The following is a 17334-nucleotide window of genomic DNA, read 5'->3' on the forward strand; positions in this document are numbered from 1 at the left end:
TTCTAGAGGAGAGAGAGCAGGGTTGGTCACAAAATACGGACCCAGTTCAGGGATGGTTGGGTGAAATGCCCAACTGGGCTGTGTGGGTGGCCATGGAGAGGATTGCAGTGGTCTGGAACTCAGACAATCTGTTTGTAGTACCCAGCATTGCACAGGTCTAAAGCCAGCAAATGGGGCAGTGCAGCTTCCCCATTGTCTCTGAGAGAGGGGGGAATGAGCAGAAGTTAAATGATTTCTGGGTCACACATTGAGCTGGTGGCCAGGCTGGGACTGGGGCAGGGTCTGCTTGTGCTGCCCTGCATGGAGCAGGGTGCAGCTCCCTCCTTTTGCCCAGGCAGGAGCACAGCCTGACTGGAGAGGGGCTTGCAGGGATCCAGTCAAAATCTGCTTTTCTCCCTTGAGCATCTCTGAGAGCCCAGCGAAAGAAACGATGTCATGACGTGCGTCCAGGTTCTTCCGTGAGGGATGCAGCTGGATTAGATGCCTGGTTAGCAAAGGGTGTCTTTTCCAAGCTCCCTCATCAGCTGGGTCAGCAGACTCTCCCCAGGTCGGGGTGCAAGCACCTGCTTTTCCAGGCAGAAGTGCAGTTTCCAGGCAAACCCCACGTGTAATCAAGGCAACCCATTGCAGATGAAGAAGGTCTGGCTTTTCTGGGGACAGAAGGGATGTACAAGAAAGACATGGGGTCAGGCAATGGGTTAAATTGCACCTAGGTATGATTTGACAATCACTCCCCTGATAACAGCTTATAATGTTTACAATTTGTCTTCTGTTTTGTTTTGTGATTTCAGGAGCAGAAGGCACAGTGTTCCCTAAATCTATAGAAACTCCCAATGTCAGGGCAGACCCCTTCAAGGAACTAAGGTAAACTTTGGAATATGGTTTAATGGTAACTCAGTGGAGCCTTGTTGGAGTTGTGCTTACTGCTGGGCATCATTTCTGCTTTTGCATAAGAGCTTGGGGATTTTCTTTGGAAGGCATCATGAGAGAGGATGCCATGGAAGAGAAGGGACCTGCCATATTTACATGTGATGTGGTCAAACTAAAGGCAATCACAGGTCATGAGAGCTGCAATGTGCTCTGCATACCCTGGGCTCAGCATTTGGGAAAAAAAAAATAGAGTAATCTTTTCCTGGTTGTGCAGGGAGGTGCTGAAGCTGTGCTGGATCTCAGGGAGTAGCAGCAGGCAAAAGGATAATGCTCTCCAGCATGATCTGACTTGCAGGATTGCAAACCCTCCCTGACCTACACAGGGCACAGCTGTGCACGTGTGTAACTGCTGACACTTGCAGAGATGCCACTTGCTGACAGCATTGTGCCATGGGGGAATAAACAGCACAGCTCCTGGGAGCCAGCTCTGCCCTCAAGCTAAGGCTGGGTGTTATATTTACTTGGTTTCTTAAATAATTTAAAAATATAAAAAAGTGTGGCACTACAGGTTAACTTGAATGACTAGCCTCTGGAAAGATACTAATCATATGGCCTAAAAAATTATTGACTGAATCTACTGATATCTTCTGACCAAGAGTGCTGTAGGGGTTTGTGGGTTTGCCTCAATACTCAAATTATCCCTCCTTAGAGAGAGAGAGAAATATTAAAAAAATGTATTAAAAAAAAGCAGAAGGACATTTTGTCCTTAATTCTTGGGTTGCCATCTCTCCTTTGCTGGAAAGTGCTGGGGATGGAGCAATCCTGAGCCAGCTGGAGTTGAGCACAAGTGCTGCTGCTTTCCTGCAGATGCAGGGGGCTGAGAGAGAGCACCTCTCATGGATTCCCTGCTCTGATAGCAGGGATAGTTATGGCCCAGCTAGGTCACCAGGGAGGATGAAGAATATCCCACCTGCCTTCCCTTGGGTCTGTCTCTACCTTTCAGTTTCCCCCAGGAAACCCTGTAATTGTTCCAGTTTCCCACTCTGGGGATCATCTGTCAGCCAGCAGGAGCAGTGGAGGCGTGATTGGGTTTGTTGGGAAAGTTTCTTCTCTTCCTCCAGGCAGAGACTTCAACCCTGCCTCGTGGTTTTCCCAGTTTGGGTCTGCTTCCTTTAAATAAAGAGGAAATGTGGTCTTTACTCACACGCAGCTGGCAGGGCAGGGGCTGGTGTGGGAAAAGGAGATGTGAGAGCAGGGAGTCGTGGGCAAGGCTCTCCATTTCCCTGGAAAAGCCAAGAAAAGGCATCAGCAAATGGATTTCTAGGTGACCTCCAGGTGACAAAGGCTTTCTGGCACAGCCTGTGTTTACTGATATTTTCATTTAAAAAAAGGAAAAAAAAAAACCCAATATCTTTTACAAGAACCAAAATTTACAAAACCAGGTCTTGAGTAGTGCAAAAGAGATGCGGTCCAAGTTTGTGATGATTTAAGATTTTTCTAAACTGGGAAGGGGGGGAAAAAATCCAAATAAATGTAGGATGTGGTATTGGAGGGGAAAAATGTGAATTGAAAGAGCCTTAACCTGATTGACTATGCTTCTGTTCCAAAGCGAATTAAGCTAAATGAAATTGAAATGAATTAATGGCAGTATCCATGCAAGGATTGATTCAGTATATTTGCTCTGCTTTAAATTCATGTTGTTATTTCACTTGTTTTATGTGGAGAGCTGTTAGGTAACTGATTTCCTTTCAAATTAGTGGACTGGGTGAAAAAAAATCCTTTAAAATCTGTTGGGGTTTTTGTAATTTTTTTTTTTTTTTTAGGAAAATTATTGAATAGAATTTACCTGGGGGGGGAAAAATCCCATGAAGTCCTAAAATACTTTGTGTGCTTCTGACAAGTTTATCTTGGCAAAAATAAATGTTTTTACAGCATCCTGAGGAGAAAAGAGCCAGTGGTGGCAGTGTGTAGGGAAAGCAAGGTTTTCCAAGAACAAATGCTCTACTGCTCCCCAGACCAAGATCCATCCATCTCTCTCTCCATGTTGGATCACTGGCTGCTTCTTAGGCAAAACGGTGCCTTTTGGGGGCAGTGCAGAGTTAATAGTGAAAATAATCCCACTCTGAGGGGAGATTTTTTGGTTCCTTCTTATTTGATAGCAGAGTGTGTGCATAAGGTGTCCTTTTTGCCTCTTTACAAAGATGCTGCAGTGAAATGGGGCTGGATGAGATGGGCCCTGAGCTGTCACACGTTGCTGGGGAAGCAGCAGTGAAATCACACCCTCAGTAGCTGGCCTGCCTCTAAAAGACCTTCTTCTGCAATAAATAGTGCTTTCTTTCCTGCTTAGGCTGAACTTCTGAGGTGGAAAGTGCACATTCAGCTGCTGCAGGTGCCCCCAGGCACCACCAGCCTCCAGCTTTATCCTAAAGCAAGGATTGTGATCCACTGGGGATTTCTCCCTCTGCTCTTGTCAGTGCCCACTCCTCTTCTTGTGTTAGATTCCAAAATGAGGTGGCAGCTGTCACAAAGAGAGGACACCAGCTGCTCCTGTCACACCCAGGAGTCAGGACAGCTGGATGTCCTCCTTGCCTTCCTCGTCTCCTGGACAGACAGACTGATGCCCTGGCAGGACAGACAGGATGTGTCACTCATGTCCCCAAGGCCTGCAGTCACCCCTGTGTGTCCCCACAGCTGACATCTCCAGGTGACAGGACACTTGTTCTCACCAGGCTTTCTGTCCCTTTGGCTGATGAATGGTTTTCATCATTCAGCTGTATTGGGAAATCAGCTGCTCTTCCAGGTGCTCATCATCCTCTGGGCTCAGTGTCCTTTTTAAAACACCTTTGCAGTGGCTTAGGAGAGAATCCCAGTGGGAATATGTGCACAGCCTTTTCCTGACATCCTGAGCCCCTCTCAAGGCTCCAAGAATTGCTTTTGTGCTTGTTGGAGCCAGCCCTGGACTTTCCTGCAGACAGACTCAGGAGCCCTAAGACATTCCTGCTCAGTGTCCACTGTGTCTTGTTTAATTCAGAGTGTAATTAACAGCTCATGTTTCCTACCTAAACTCTAGAATATTCTTTAATAGTGACCTAAAAACTAGAGATGGTTGACAATTTTTTTATTTATTTTTGTGAACTTCTTCATGTTTTTACATATTGAAGGTAATTGTAGACTCCTGAGTGTATTTGTTGTTGTTTGTTGGGTTCTAAACTGGTCAAAAACTGTAAAAAGGAAAGCAAACAAATCCAAATTAATTCTAAATACTTGGGATGTTTAGCATTGCCATCTGGTATCGTCCCAAAATAGTTAAGGGGGAGGGCTTGGGAGATTTGTTTGGACATTGAAATATTTGTACTCATCTGCATTGATGCTTTTTAAAGCGGGTTGGTGCCTTTGACATATGGTAATGTGATTGCTTATGTATAAAAGTTGAATTCAATATGACCTTTTCTCACTGGATTATTTGAGTAGCACCCAAGTAACTTGTCAAGAGGCTGCCTCCAGAACCTCTCCTTGACATTGGCAGGAATCACCTGCCTTTTTCTATTTACATTCCTCCAAAAAACAAATACATGCCAGAGATGCAAACAGAAATTGTCCATCAAACACCAGATGAGCACTCTGCAGAGGTGAGGGATAAAGGCTGGACTAGCCAGTGAATAAGGAAGAAGGAAATAGTTTGAGGGGAAGGGATTAAAAGGTGGGTGATGAAATACAAGGTAAAAGTCTCAGGAGGATGCTGTTAAAGGGCCAAGTGCTGGAGGCTGGGGATGGGGTGGGGATGGAGCAGAGCTGCCTTCAGTCCGGTGTCCAGGTCGTGCTGCAGCTTGGAAACCTGCTCCAGGGTATTTCTGTTCCCAGAGTTAAATAAAAGGAAATCAGACAGCATGAAATTCACTCCATGAGAGGCAAGCACACACCTGGAATTCATCCACAGATATTGTAGGTTGAAAATGCAGTAAATTGCTCATCCAAGGCTAGGAAGCGAAGGGATGACTGTTTTTTCTCTAATGCACAAATATAGTTAAGGGAGAATTAATCTCTTGGGCTTAAAGGGGTAATTTTGGGCTAAAGTTAATTATGAAGCACTGAAAGCACAAAATGGCAGATGAAATGTGCTTGCTGCTTGATTTTATTAGTGCAATTCCACCTCACCACATAGAGTACTGAACTATCCAAATAGTCCAAGTGAGACCTATTGTAACAAAAAACAATTTAAATACAGTGCTGAGCTAACGAAACAATACTCATTTTGAAAAACAGGAATTCTTAACAAGTTAAGGTTTCTGTCAGCTGTGTTTCACAAGGCACCCTAGATAAGTAGGTACAAAAATAATATTTCTGTCTAAAACCAATTACATTAATAACGATTAAGAGGAGAAAAATGAGAGGAAATGCGAAAAATGAATGGTATAAAAAAGGAAGTAATTGGTGAGAAATTAAAGTCATTTATAGAGAGTAATAGAGGATACTGAAACACTGCTTATTTCAGTGAGCACTTGTGGATTCCTGTGAGGTGTCAGCAAGGGGGAGATGACCACTGAACCCTTGTACAGTGCTGGTGTTATTTTCGTTATTTTCTGATTGTTTTACCAGCAGGGATGCAATTTATTTCTCTGTTATACCAGTGCAATCCCAATAATTTTGATAGTCCTCCCAGCTTAAAAGACAACAGATTTTCCTTGGGATGAGTTTACCTTTACACTGTAACAAACAAAACTACTTTCAGTTACTTTCAGAGAGGTTGAATGTATACAACCATCTCCACTAAAGCCAACACAAACGTATTCATACACAACTAAAAGGAGACACCAGGTTCCTGGTTTCTAAACTTCAGGCTAATTTCAGTATCCTTTGGTGAGCTGCTTTTGAACCCTCATTTTCTGATTGAGGACACCACATCTGATTTAACAATTTTCCCATGGCAGCTGAGGCTTCCTGAAACTCTTGCTGTAGGAGAGACTTTCCCAGAGCAGAATTCACACTGATCTTGCAGCCACTTGGCTTTAGTATTTTGTCCTGTTGACATCCCTTCAAATCTGCAGCCTGCAGAGTGTGCTGGGGTCTTCCCAGAGCCCCCCCTGTCCCTTGTGCTGCTGGCACCTGTGGCTGCAGGAGCCAGAACATTCCATCAGAGCTACGTGGCCCTTCAAGTGAGAACAGGAGTGAGAATGGGGAAAGAAAGGGCAGATTTCTACAGGAAATTGTTGCCAAACAGCATTGCCTGTGAGATAGAGAGCAGTGGGAATATCCCTCTTGTTTGCTGGTTGATGCACCAGAAGATGTGGGAAGATACTGAAGATTCATCTTTTTCTGCACATAATTAAGCAGCACAATTACAACTGGAGCAATGGCTCCAGACAGAGACCAGTTTAACTCTTCCTGGGCCCTGAGCAAACCCCAGCAGCTGGGTTCATTATTCTCTCTCTGCATTTATTCTGTGGGGGTTTCCTAATGCAAACAAAGTCTTTTCCTGGGAGATATTAATCGTCAGTCCTGGCTGTTATCTTAGATTGAATTCCTTTGCTGTGTACAAGATCTGTATCCTGCCTTGCTGCCTTGTGCCCAGGTTTGTCATTAGCTTTCAACAGCAGAATGTCACTTGCTCCATAATCAGAGCATCCATCTGACCTTCGAGTGCTGCTCACAGAGGTGTGTGAGCCAGAAATCCTCTGGGACTTGAGAGAAACCCCATCCCTGTGACCAGTCTGTACAGTCAGACATGCAGATGTATCCATTTGAATAACAAAAAAGTGAGCTTGTTTGGCTTTTTTTAACTCTCTGTGCAGTACACTGCTAACCTTGAGTAGAAAATAGATGCTAATAAATGCAAGGTCTTAAAAATGTGAATTATAGCCATTTCACACTCCATGGCAGACTCACACTGGTGAAATGGCTTAATACTTAATTACAATGCTTGTCCTTCTCTCAAGTGCAGATGACATTCCTCAGATAGATTTTGCAATGACATCTGTGGAAATAAGTTGTGAAACTAATTAGTTATTCATATAATACAGAATATTGACTCCACACTGATTAAAAGGATGTGGTGACACATCCAACATGATGTATCTGTCGAGTAGGTTAGTCTGAGGTGGTATTTTTGGAAGGTCTTACAGAAAATTACAAAAATACCATTTGGCCTCTGGAATGCAGGTGTTTACAGGAAATGTTGCCTTTCATTTACATTTTGATAATGTTTTAGGAGGACTGCCATGCTCTGGAGTGACACTGTGCCCTGACAGCAGCACCTGGGCTCCAGGCTCTGAGGACCATTTTTGGGGTGCCAACTATAAAAAAGTCTGCAGGTTATTGACTACCTGTAGCCATAAAAGCAATCATTAGACAGCTGCCCAGAGAGAGATGGGCAAGGAAACTGCTGGGGTTTTTTTCAATGTTTTCCTTGCAGCAAAGTCTAGCTGGAGCTGCTGTTCCTTAAGGCAAGACTTATGCAGGGCTTAGGGCAGTCAGGAGATGCTGCAGCAGGAATCAGTTGGTGCTGCTGCTCGGGGATCCAGCATTTGTCACGCTCTGTGAAAGGCCCAAAACCCCTTCTTTTATCATAACATTTGTACTTGAGATAGAGCTATTTGTACTGAGGGTATTGAGCATGAAATACAGAAGTAAATAGAAAGTTGGCAAGGAAAGCACCTTACCCACCTATCACTGTGATCCCAATCCTTTGCAAATACTGTGATATTTAGGATGTAATCATATTCAAAATGACTGAATAGCTCAGAAGAGAAGGAGATTTTCCTTTGAACACTGTTCTTATCTTAAAGAAACGAGAGGAATGTAATCCACTGAGCACCATGTTTGCTTTTGGGTAGAAAAATACCTGGTTTTCTTTAATATTTCTCTCTATCCCTTCATACGTCTCTCCAGCTGTGCATCACATATTCCTAAAACCCCAAGTGAAGGGCAAAGCAGGCAAAATAAAAATCTCTGCGTTATTCAGCAGTCAGTACCTGCTTTTAAGAAGGAATATCTCCCTGGCTAAGGCTTCACCTGTGTGCCTGGGAGCTGTCTGCAGGCAGAGCTCCCTGTTCCCCCTGTGCTGAGCCCAGCACAGGAGCCACAGCTGGGATTTCACCTGCTGAACTGCAGCAGGGCACAGCAGCTTCCTGAGAATGAGGCATTTCACACAGAATTCTCATTAACCTGGTACAAAACAGGCAAGGACAGTTCAGACACTGCCCAAGTGAGGAGTTCCTCAGGGTTTTGTTTCCTGCTGCCCTTTGCTGGTGCCAGAGGGTTTGGCTGGGCCACAGCAATAATGTTTATTAGTTTGAGTGAGGTACTTGGAGCTACAGAAGTCCCCTGTGAATAAAAAGGACATTTTTACAAATACACTAATTGTACTTTAGGCAGTAGTCAGGAATCAATAGCTGCTGCATAACCTTATTAAAGAGAGGGGAAATATGTGTCCACAACTACAGTGGGGTCCTTCCTTTTGAAGGCAGTATTTTGTATCTACTTATTAAGAGAAATGACAAATGCTCACCATGCCTGCAGAATCTTTATTCTGAATTTGTTTCATGTGGAATAGAGTTGCTTTCTTTAGGCCAAACAGGAGTAGCTATGTCCTTTCATCATGAATTGATTTTATCTTTTTCATGTGTGGTGACTGCCACTGCTCTGCTTGTCTTGTGTATTTTGCAGTATGGATTTATCCCCTGGGTTATTGGGGCACCTCTGGCTGTCTTGAATTGTAATAATTTCTGGCCAAATAGCATTGCTGAGTTCCCTCTGAAGGAATGTCACTGCCAGCTCTGGAGTGCTGTTTGGAATCAGCATGTGGCTCATGAGAATCCCTTCCTAAAAATGACCAGCAGCCAAACCTGCCATTCTTTCACAGTCCATAGTTGCTCCCCTGGTCTCTACTTCATCCAGAGTGATAAGAATGCATTATCAGTGTGTGAGCACCAGCTGTGGGCTGCCCTGCCCTTCCTGGGCTCAGCAGTGCTGCCTGGAGGAGGTCGCTGACCCCTCTGGCACCTTGTGTCCTGTGGAGGGAGGAGATGGAAATGCAGAAGCTCCTTTGTGCTGCCAGGTGGGTCCTTTTTCTCACCTCCAGATTTCAAAGCCTCAGTTCCAGGTCCTGCTGACAGCTCTGAGGCTGGCAGTCCCTGCTCTGCTTCCCAGCTGAGCTGGTGTTGGGAGTGAGTCACTGTAAAAAAGGAGCATTTTTGGGGCCATACTTGTGAAAGCACCGTGTTAAAGGTGGAACATTGGTTTGAAAGTGGCAGCCACCATTTCATCTGTCCCAGAGCCAGAAATACACACCCCAACACACACAGAGCCTTGCTGGCAAGGACAATAATGCCCTGTTTCACTTCAGCTGCACAGGAACATCTTTGGAGAGAAGAAGCCTTAAAGAAAACCCTTAAAAGCTTTTCCCTCACATGATGCTGTGTGGCTTCAGGGCCATGGGGGAGATGAGGAAGCAGAAAGGGAATTGCACCCCAGTAACAGCCCCAAAGCAGATGAGTGGCCTCAGGAAAGCCTGACAAACACAGAAATGCTGTGCAGTTCTCCAGGAAGAGGCAAAACCCCCAGGGTGGGGGCAGGAGGTGCAGAAGGAGAGGGGCTTTGCCCTGGCTTAGGCAAACAGGGATGGGTGTTGGGATCTTGGGACCCTCCTGGCAATTCTTCCTCCAGCTGAAACTCAGCTGCAATTCTCTGTTGAGGTGACCTCAGTTCATGAGTTATCTCCTGCCTTTTGCAAAACAAAAAGAAAAACACATTCTCTGCCTTCTTGCCTGGTTTCATGTCATTAAGGAAGGCTGGCTGAGGACATGTTATAACGTGGCACAAGGGAATCAAGCGGGAAAGTAAACTGAAAAACCCCAAACTTAGGCCATCAAGGATCATAAAAGAGGTTGTAAAGCAGAGAGGAAATGGTCTCCTGGTGAGCTGGAGAACAGCTGATAGGGCTGGATAATGAGGAGATGTGCTGCTCTACGGAGATGTTCCCTGCCAGTGAACTCAGAGAAAATCTGCTTATATTTGATATAATAAAGGAAAAAAGCAAGAGACAGAGTTTACACTGCTAGTGCTGAAGTGTGTGGCAGTGATAAAAATATGTCATGTCCTGTCCACTTCCTTAAGTATTAGCATTTTAAAAGACAGAGGAAGAAGTAAAGTAAAATGTCAATTTAGAGGTTTTTTTATTAAGGATTTGCTGTCTTAACTTTAATGAAGAAGTAATAAATATAAATGGATATTAATGGAAGGTTATTAAAGCTGTCTATTTTGATAGAAAATATGCAGTATCTTCTCCTGCAATGCCAGAGGTTAAAGATTATTATTGCTTCCTAAGGCTTCTGAAATTAAATTCTCTATTATATGACCCAAAAGGTATGATTGAAAATGTGTGCATGTGAAATGGTTTGTAATAAATTCATATTGCAATAAAAATCTCTTTAGAAAAACAGGATATCTTACAAGAATCAACTGAGGAGCTCTGTCTAAAGAGGGAAGGTTTTTTATAAACCATTTTGGAAATTCAAATGCTGCCAGAAGGATCACCCAGAAATTACACAGGAACTTGGGAACAGGTTCTGAGCTTTCAGCCAAAGGCTGAAACCCGGAGTGCCCTGGGTTAAAAACTGACTTTGACAGGATCTTTTCTGACTTATACACTTCTAATTAATTACAAATGACATTTCTGAGCCTTTTAGGGTACAACAATGAAGTCCTTCATAAATGCTGTTTGCTTCTTTCTAAAGCCTCCAGATCTCTAAATACCAGACAATCAATTTTTGTTCCCCTGGAGCAGAAGGGTCTGTGCTTGAAGCACAGTAGGAAAAGCCATTCCCAGCTGCTCAGTGCCAGGAGATTTGGGCAGTTCATCTCTGGTCCTCTCCAAGTCCAAACCCGTGGGTGCAAATCCTGCTGCAGGCTCTGGATTAATTCACTGAAGGTTTCTGAACTACAGAAACTTTGGCAGTCTGGGGTAACCATTGTGGTGTTGGTCTTTCTAATAACAGACTGAATTCTGCAGGCAGAGCCTTGCCTTTATTCAAAAATCAGTTCCCATGGAGTCACAAGGTAATGCTGGCCCTACACAGCACGTTGTGTCCCTTGGTCAATCCTGCATCCTTTCCTTCAGTATAAATAGATGTTAATGGAAGGTTATTAAAGCTGCTCATTTTGGTAGGAAATATGCAGTACCTTCTCCTGCAATGCCAGAGGTTAAAGATTATTCTTATTGCCTCCTAAGGTTTCTGAAATTAAATTCTCTCTCTAACGACTCCAAAGGTATTACTGAAAATGTGTGCTTGCAGTCACACTGTGTGTAACCACACTGCATGTGTTCCTGCAGGAACTGCACATCTGGAAACAGGAAATGCACATCTGGAAACAGCCCAGGTCCTGAATTCAGCCCTGGGACCTGGAAACTGCTTTAGTCTGGGCCTTGGCCCATCTGTGCCCTGCATACTGCCAAAAATGCTCAGTTTTATCTGTATGGGATCAAATTGATTCTATCAAGAAAAGAATATTTAGTTGTTTACTGAGGCTCAGTTCCTCATCTCCACCACTGCTTAATCCTTTACAAAAAAACCCAGCAATGCCTTACTGAAAACATCAAGGGCAATACTGCTAAAGAGATGGAAAATGGAACACTAAATCTCTCCTAGTTCCTCTCCTGTTCTTCCCTGCTTAGCATGTGACAAATTTTCTATAACACCCACTAAATATGTTGATTTTATGGGTTCTCAGTTGAGCAGTAGGGCACCATTTAATCTCTCCATCCCTTGGCATTGTGCTGAACACTGAGAGAGGACCAAGCAATGAATTTGTCAGAAGGTTTTGCCGAGCTCTGAGGTGCACAGCATTCAAACAACATCACACCAGGAGTCTAAATCTATGAGTCTAGAGGTTAGTTACAGATAGAAAGAATAAATCAAGCAATAAAGGATGCCTATAAAAAAAGGATGCTGCCTTTTAAATGAAGACACTTCAGAGTTCATCATAAACCTCTGACATATATTCAGTCACTCTGCTTGCTGTCACAGACTGAAATATATTTGAAGGTGCCTGCATATTTTATGCTGTAACCTCTGATAAACACATGCACATTTTCAATGATGTTGCATCAGGCCTTGTGAGCTGATGTGACTTGAAAGGGGAATCACTGCCTGGGAGATGGGAGCTCTGCAGGCAGAGGTGCTCAGAGCCACATGAAAAGTGTTTCTGTGACTCACACACTCTGTCAAAATGGCAATACCAAAGAGAGTGTTGGTTTCATAACCATCTCTTTGAGGAAGCTCTCCTCCAGCTGGATGCCAGGTCCCAGTTTCCCAGTGAAGCAAGGCACAATTCCCAGTGTCTGGCCAGGCTGGGGGAGGTTCCAGCCCTGGCCAACCTGCCAGAGGGACTGTCCTGCAGTAAACAATTCCACAGCAAAATAATTGCTGCCTTTGGTTTGAATTTCCAAGGGGAAAAAAACAAAGCTCAGTATAAACAAAAGCAACATCTGGCTGCACTTTCAAAGCAATGAAAAGCAAAATCAGCCTTCAAGAGCCAGACTGAAATTCCCATAATGGTTCTCTTGCTTCTCACGTGGAGATTATGGCTCTCCTGAAAGAACAACTGCAAGACTTATGCAGGGCCAATACTTAAAATTGACCATCCCTTAATTTTTTAGTGTCTGTCAGGAATTAATGGTGTGGCATTGATTTATGGAGCTATCCAGGCCACTTCTGCAGAGCTCCCTTCTTTTCAGAGATAAGTATTCTGGGAAGCTGCTGGTGTGTTTGTTATCCATCAGGACCCGTCAGCCACTCTCCATATGGTTTGCTGCAGTCAGAAAAATGCAAAATTCCTCTTAAAAGTGTCATTTTCTACAGTTCAAGAAGTGCACTTTCTGAGAGATGGATTAAGAGTAAAGCAGAGGAGGCAATAATTATTATTAGTCTGTATTTCAAGAAGTAACTGAAGATGTTTGAGCACCTGAGAGATTAATATTTTTAATCCTTGATTTTTTCCAAGTAGGATTGCCCATGCTGTATAAATTATCAAGGGGTTACAAGCTGGTAATTTTTAAAAAAGAATTGGACATTTCTGGCATTTTTTACAAACTAGAAAAAGAAAAATAGAGGAACCAAATGCAGAAAAAATAAAATTGCTGATGCTTTAAGTGCTTGTGATCAGTGTAAGAATGTGCAGAGTTGGCAAATCTGACTCAGCTGCTTGAAAAATGATGGGATCTACTTTCAGTGAAAGGCTGAGGCATGGAGAAGAGACTGGGATGATCAATTATCCCATGAGAATAATGCAGTAACTCCCTGTGGCATGCCACCAAACTTCTCATAAAAAACATGTAATCTTGGCTTCAAAACATGTCAGCATTACCCTGCTTTTGTAACAGATCTCTGCAAATATGTGTAAGTGTTGTATGTAGTAAGGGAGAAGTGATGCCTTGGACTTGTGGCTTTATGGGCTTATCTGTCTTCTGTTGGCATTAAAGTTGACACGATGCAGAACTCAGAAGAGTTTAAATATGTAAATTGGAGAGTTTGGAGGGTGTGCAAACTGTATGGATGGGTAGAGTTGGTGTTGCTTCCCTTCTGAGTAATTACTGATTTATCTTGGTTGACAGAAGAGGTATTTTCCATTCCAAACCTGGATATACACGCAGAGAGGGGGAAGCTGTTGTATTTGTGAGGGTTATAACTTTGGGGGAGGGATCTGTCGGCGATGCTGGATTTGCCCCTGTGTGATTTCCCTTCTGCTGGGATGTGTGGGGCCCTGGGGAGTTGAGGGAGCTGTGAGGATGGACAGGCAGTGCCCCCAGCACCCGTGTGCTGAGCAGGTCCCCCAGAACTGCCATTAGCACAGCTCAGCTTTTCCTGCTCTGCCCCCAGCCAGCACCAACATTCCTGAGCTGCTTTTATACATCCTCAGGCCACCAGCACGTGCCTGAGCTTTTCCTGAAACTCTGCCATTCCTTCTATTGCAACAGGAGAGTTTGGAGCTATTTGAGCTCTGTTTGTGTGTTCACAGCACAGTGAAAGTAAGAGCTGGGTGCTGCAGGGCAGTCTGCGTTCCTCTCCCTGAATCCATGTGGATGCCAGAGGTGCCCCATTCCCACACCAAACTCCCTGACAGCCTTCAGTGCAGAATGATACAGAAAGGATCTGGCTGGCTTTGGCACTGAGCTGCCCTGCAGCTTTGGATGATGGTTCAGCCTCTTACGTGTCTTGCTGCAGTGGAAATATTCCCCGTGGATCAGCCGTGCCTGCTGCTCTGCTCCTCAGCAGTCAGGGCTGACAGACCCCACTGGTAGCTCTGACATCTCCAGCAGCAGAAGGCACTGGTAAAATTGCCTCAGAAGAGCTCACTGTCTCATCTGCCAAGACTAGTGCCTAAAGTGTAGCCTAGTTCACTCTCTCAGTGGAAAGCAAATAGAAAAATCATTTTCACAGTGCCCAGCAATGTTTATCTTCCAGGTTGGCTGGCCTGCAGTGACATTAGTGTCCCCAGAGCCTCTGAACTTAATGATTTCCAGTTGCTGCTTGCCAGCTTGAAGCAATCCTAGTCCAGCCTCCACTGTGTTCCTCCTGCCAGTCACTATGGGAACAGCAATCAAAGCTCATATTTATGGCTCTGTAGATGTCCAAGGTCACGGAGCACAGGTCTGGTGGGAACAATTAAAACAGACCTGTCCAGTTATATCTCTTTAAGCTCTCCCCACATTACACCTCTAACTAGAGCAGTAAAGTTAAAGCAGCATGACTGGCAGGATGTGGCTGCTTTTTGGAAGATATCCTTTACGGAGATAAAGGCACTCGGGATGATGTGGAAATGTGCTGGGAGTGCAGTCAGGACTGCTGGACAAAACCTTTCCCAGGTTTCATTTCACACCCATCCATGGGCAGAGCTGTGCCCAGCAGCCCTGGCAGGTGTTCACAGAATTCCCAAAATTCCCATAGAATGACCAGGTTGGAAGAGACCTTCAAGATCATTGAGTCCAACCCAGCCCCAACACCTCAACTAAACCCTGGCGCCCAGTGCCACATCCAGGCTTTATTAAACACACCCAGGGATGGCGACTCCACCACCTCCCCAGAACTTTCCAGAACTTTATCACTCTTCAGATAAAAAACTTTTTCCTCATATCCAAGCTGTATTGCCCTTGAGTTCCCAGTGGAGCAGAGCTCAGCTCTCTGCACTCCTGCCTCATCCCCCACAGGAGCAGCTGGGCTGAAGAGATTTGAACGAGCTCTTTTGGAGAGCAGAGGATGCTTTCTCTGCTTTGGGGGCCTTTGTGGTTTCAGTGGTTTCGCCCTGGGTACTCCATTACTGTCATCACCTATAAACTAAAAATGGCAAAGGTGCATTTTTAGGGTGACAGCAAATGTTGTTTACTCCTGGGGACTTGCTCTATGGCAGAATACAGGGGGGAAAGAAAGGACTGCAAGAATAATTGGAATAAGATGGAGGGAAGAGCTGCAGTGAACTTAATGTCTGAGGGAGAGAGGAGTAATTATTTGGGAATTTCCAGGTTTTGTAAGAGGCAGCTGTTTGTCTCTCCATTCCTGTTCCAGCCAGGATCACACCCTGTGTGGTGGCACTCATGAACCATTGTCTGGGTTTTATTGGGTCTGTAAGAACAAATGTTCTTATTGGGTTTATAAGAACAAATGTTCCTATTTGCTTTGGACCAGCAAGTGAGGACAGGATTCCCTGTTCTGGAGCTGGAGGTATCCACTCCTGGCTGCAGGGCCATGGGGGTGGAATGCTGTCACCAGGGGGGTGACAGGCCAGCCTTGGCTTGGAGCCCTTGCAAACCTGGAGGGTTGGCAGCTCCAAAAGGCAGAAATGAAGACATTTCTCACAGCCTTTCCCTCAAAGAACAGGAGCACCCCAGCATTTGGAGGAGCTGGGAATGCTCCAGCTCCTGCCCTGCCTGGCTGGGTGGCTTTGGTTACTGACACAGAGGAAGACCACAGCAGGAATTTTCACTGGGAAGGTTTTAGAAGAGATGATCACCCATAAAAAAATTACCCACATTCCAGTTGCACTGGAGGAATCTGAACAGAGTTAAGTTCTTGCCTGTTTTATTTTTCCTCCTGTTACCTACCAAGCAGACAATCAATAGTGTTAATGTGACTGCTGAGAGGTGCCATGAGTGTGCAGGCAATTCAGAAAAAGCAAGGCATTCCAGGAAAAAAAAAATAATACCTTGCAGCTTTGATCTTTCTTGGTTTCTGAGACCATAAAAAACACCCATAATTCTTTTTTTTCTCTTGCAGTTTTTCTTTGTTGTTTTTGTAGTATTATTATTATTATTATTATTATTATTATTATTATTATTATTATTATTATTATTATTATTATTATTATTATTATTTTGTTTGGCTGTGCAAAGGGAGAATTAAGGTTGATTTTAAGGTCCAATTTCCTTTCTCTTGTTGTGTTCCCAAAGTGAGATCTGTGCACCTGGGGGCATTCCCACCTGCCAGGACCATCTGGTGAAGTTCCTTGTGGAAGTGATGGTCAGGGCTGTGCTTTGCAGCAGAGGGGGCATTCTGTGAGGGTTTTCCAAGGAGTTGGCTTGGATACTAGGAAGAATCAGCAGCCAAGACTTGCCTGTTTCAATTTGCTGTGTTGGGGAGAATTCTTCCACCTGGGCTGTGCTGAGCCATCCCCTCCAGGCTGCAGGGAGCCCAGGGACCACTGGATGTGGTCACAAAGGCACCAAATCTCAGGGCTGGAAATTGAATCCCAGCTTCAGCCACAAAGCCAGTTCTCCTACCTGGCTGCCTTTTTCAAATCAAAATAAAATAGTGCAAAATGAATTGAAAATCACAGCCAAAAACCTGTTCTAGGAAGGGGTTATGGCACTGAGTGGTACAGCAGCTTTTCTGACATCAGTTCTTTTTTGGTTTTTAATCTATTTCACTTCACCTCCGTTTGACCTCTTCCATTAGCAACTGGAATTGTCTTTGTTACCTGCTAAAGAGACATCCAGGGGAGGTTATTACAGTCAAAAGGCAGACTTGGCCAAGGAAGGATGGAAGGAACCTTGCAAGAGTCAAGAAATGTTGAGCATAATCTCATTTTGCTGTGGTTGGCCCAAGGAGCTGGAGAAGAGGTTTCAATGCCTTAAAATGAACAAGGTCAACGACTTGGAGCAGCAGCACCTTGGAACATGCCAGCCAGCAAAAGGAGAGGCAAAGAGAGGCAGCAGAGCTTCTTGAGACACACACCTGTGAGCAGCAGGGTTCACAGCTCCCAGCAGGTGAGCAGGACAGGGATTTCCCTCCCCCAGGAAGAGCTGGGTTCATGCCAGTAGGGCCAGCTCCCAGCAAAGGGTGAATTGCCACCACCAGGCTCAGAAGTCTCTCTTGCAGTTCAGAAAAATATTATCTGGCATGTCTGTCTTGAAGGATTGCCAAGCCTTACCTCTGAGTGCATGTTTTACTCAGGAGTGATTATGTGCAAAAGATAAAT

The 17334-nt window shown here is 44.6% G+C and overlaps 1 protein-coding gene across 9 annotated transcripts in view; it reads left to right on the forward strand.

The window, feature by feature from the left end:
- The window catches only part of SGCD (sarcoglycan delta), a 306126-nt gene that overhangs the window by 267356 nt on the left and 21436 nt on the right, over positions 1–17334 (forward strand). For all 9 annotated transcript variants that reach the window (XM_084215999.1, XM_084216005.1, XM_084216006.1 and 6 more), the window contains one exon: positions 792–864. In XM_084215999.1, the coding sequence (XP_084072125.1) occupies positions 792–864 (73 nt within the window). The remainder of the gene's footprint in view (positions 1–791; positions 865–17334) is intronic.

Source organism: Fringilla coelebs (genome assembly GCF_963513975.1).
Source record: "Fringilla coelebs genome assembly, chromosome: 15".
In the NCBI taxonomy this organism is placed as follows: Eukaryota; Metazoa; Chordata; class Aves; order Passeriformes; family Fringillidae; genus Fringilla; species Fringilla coelebs.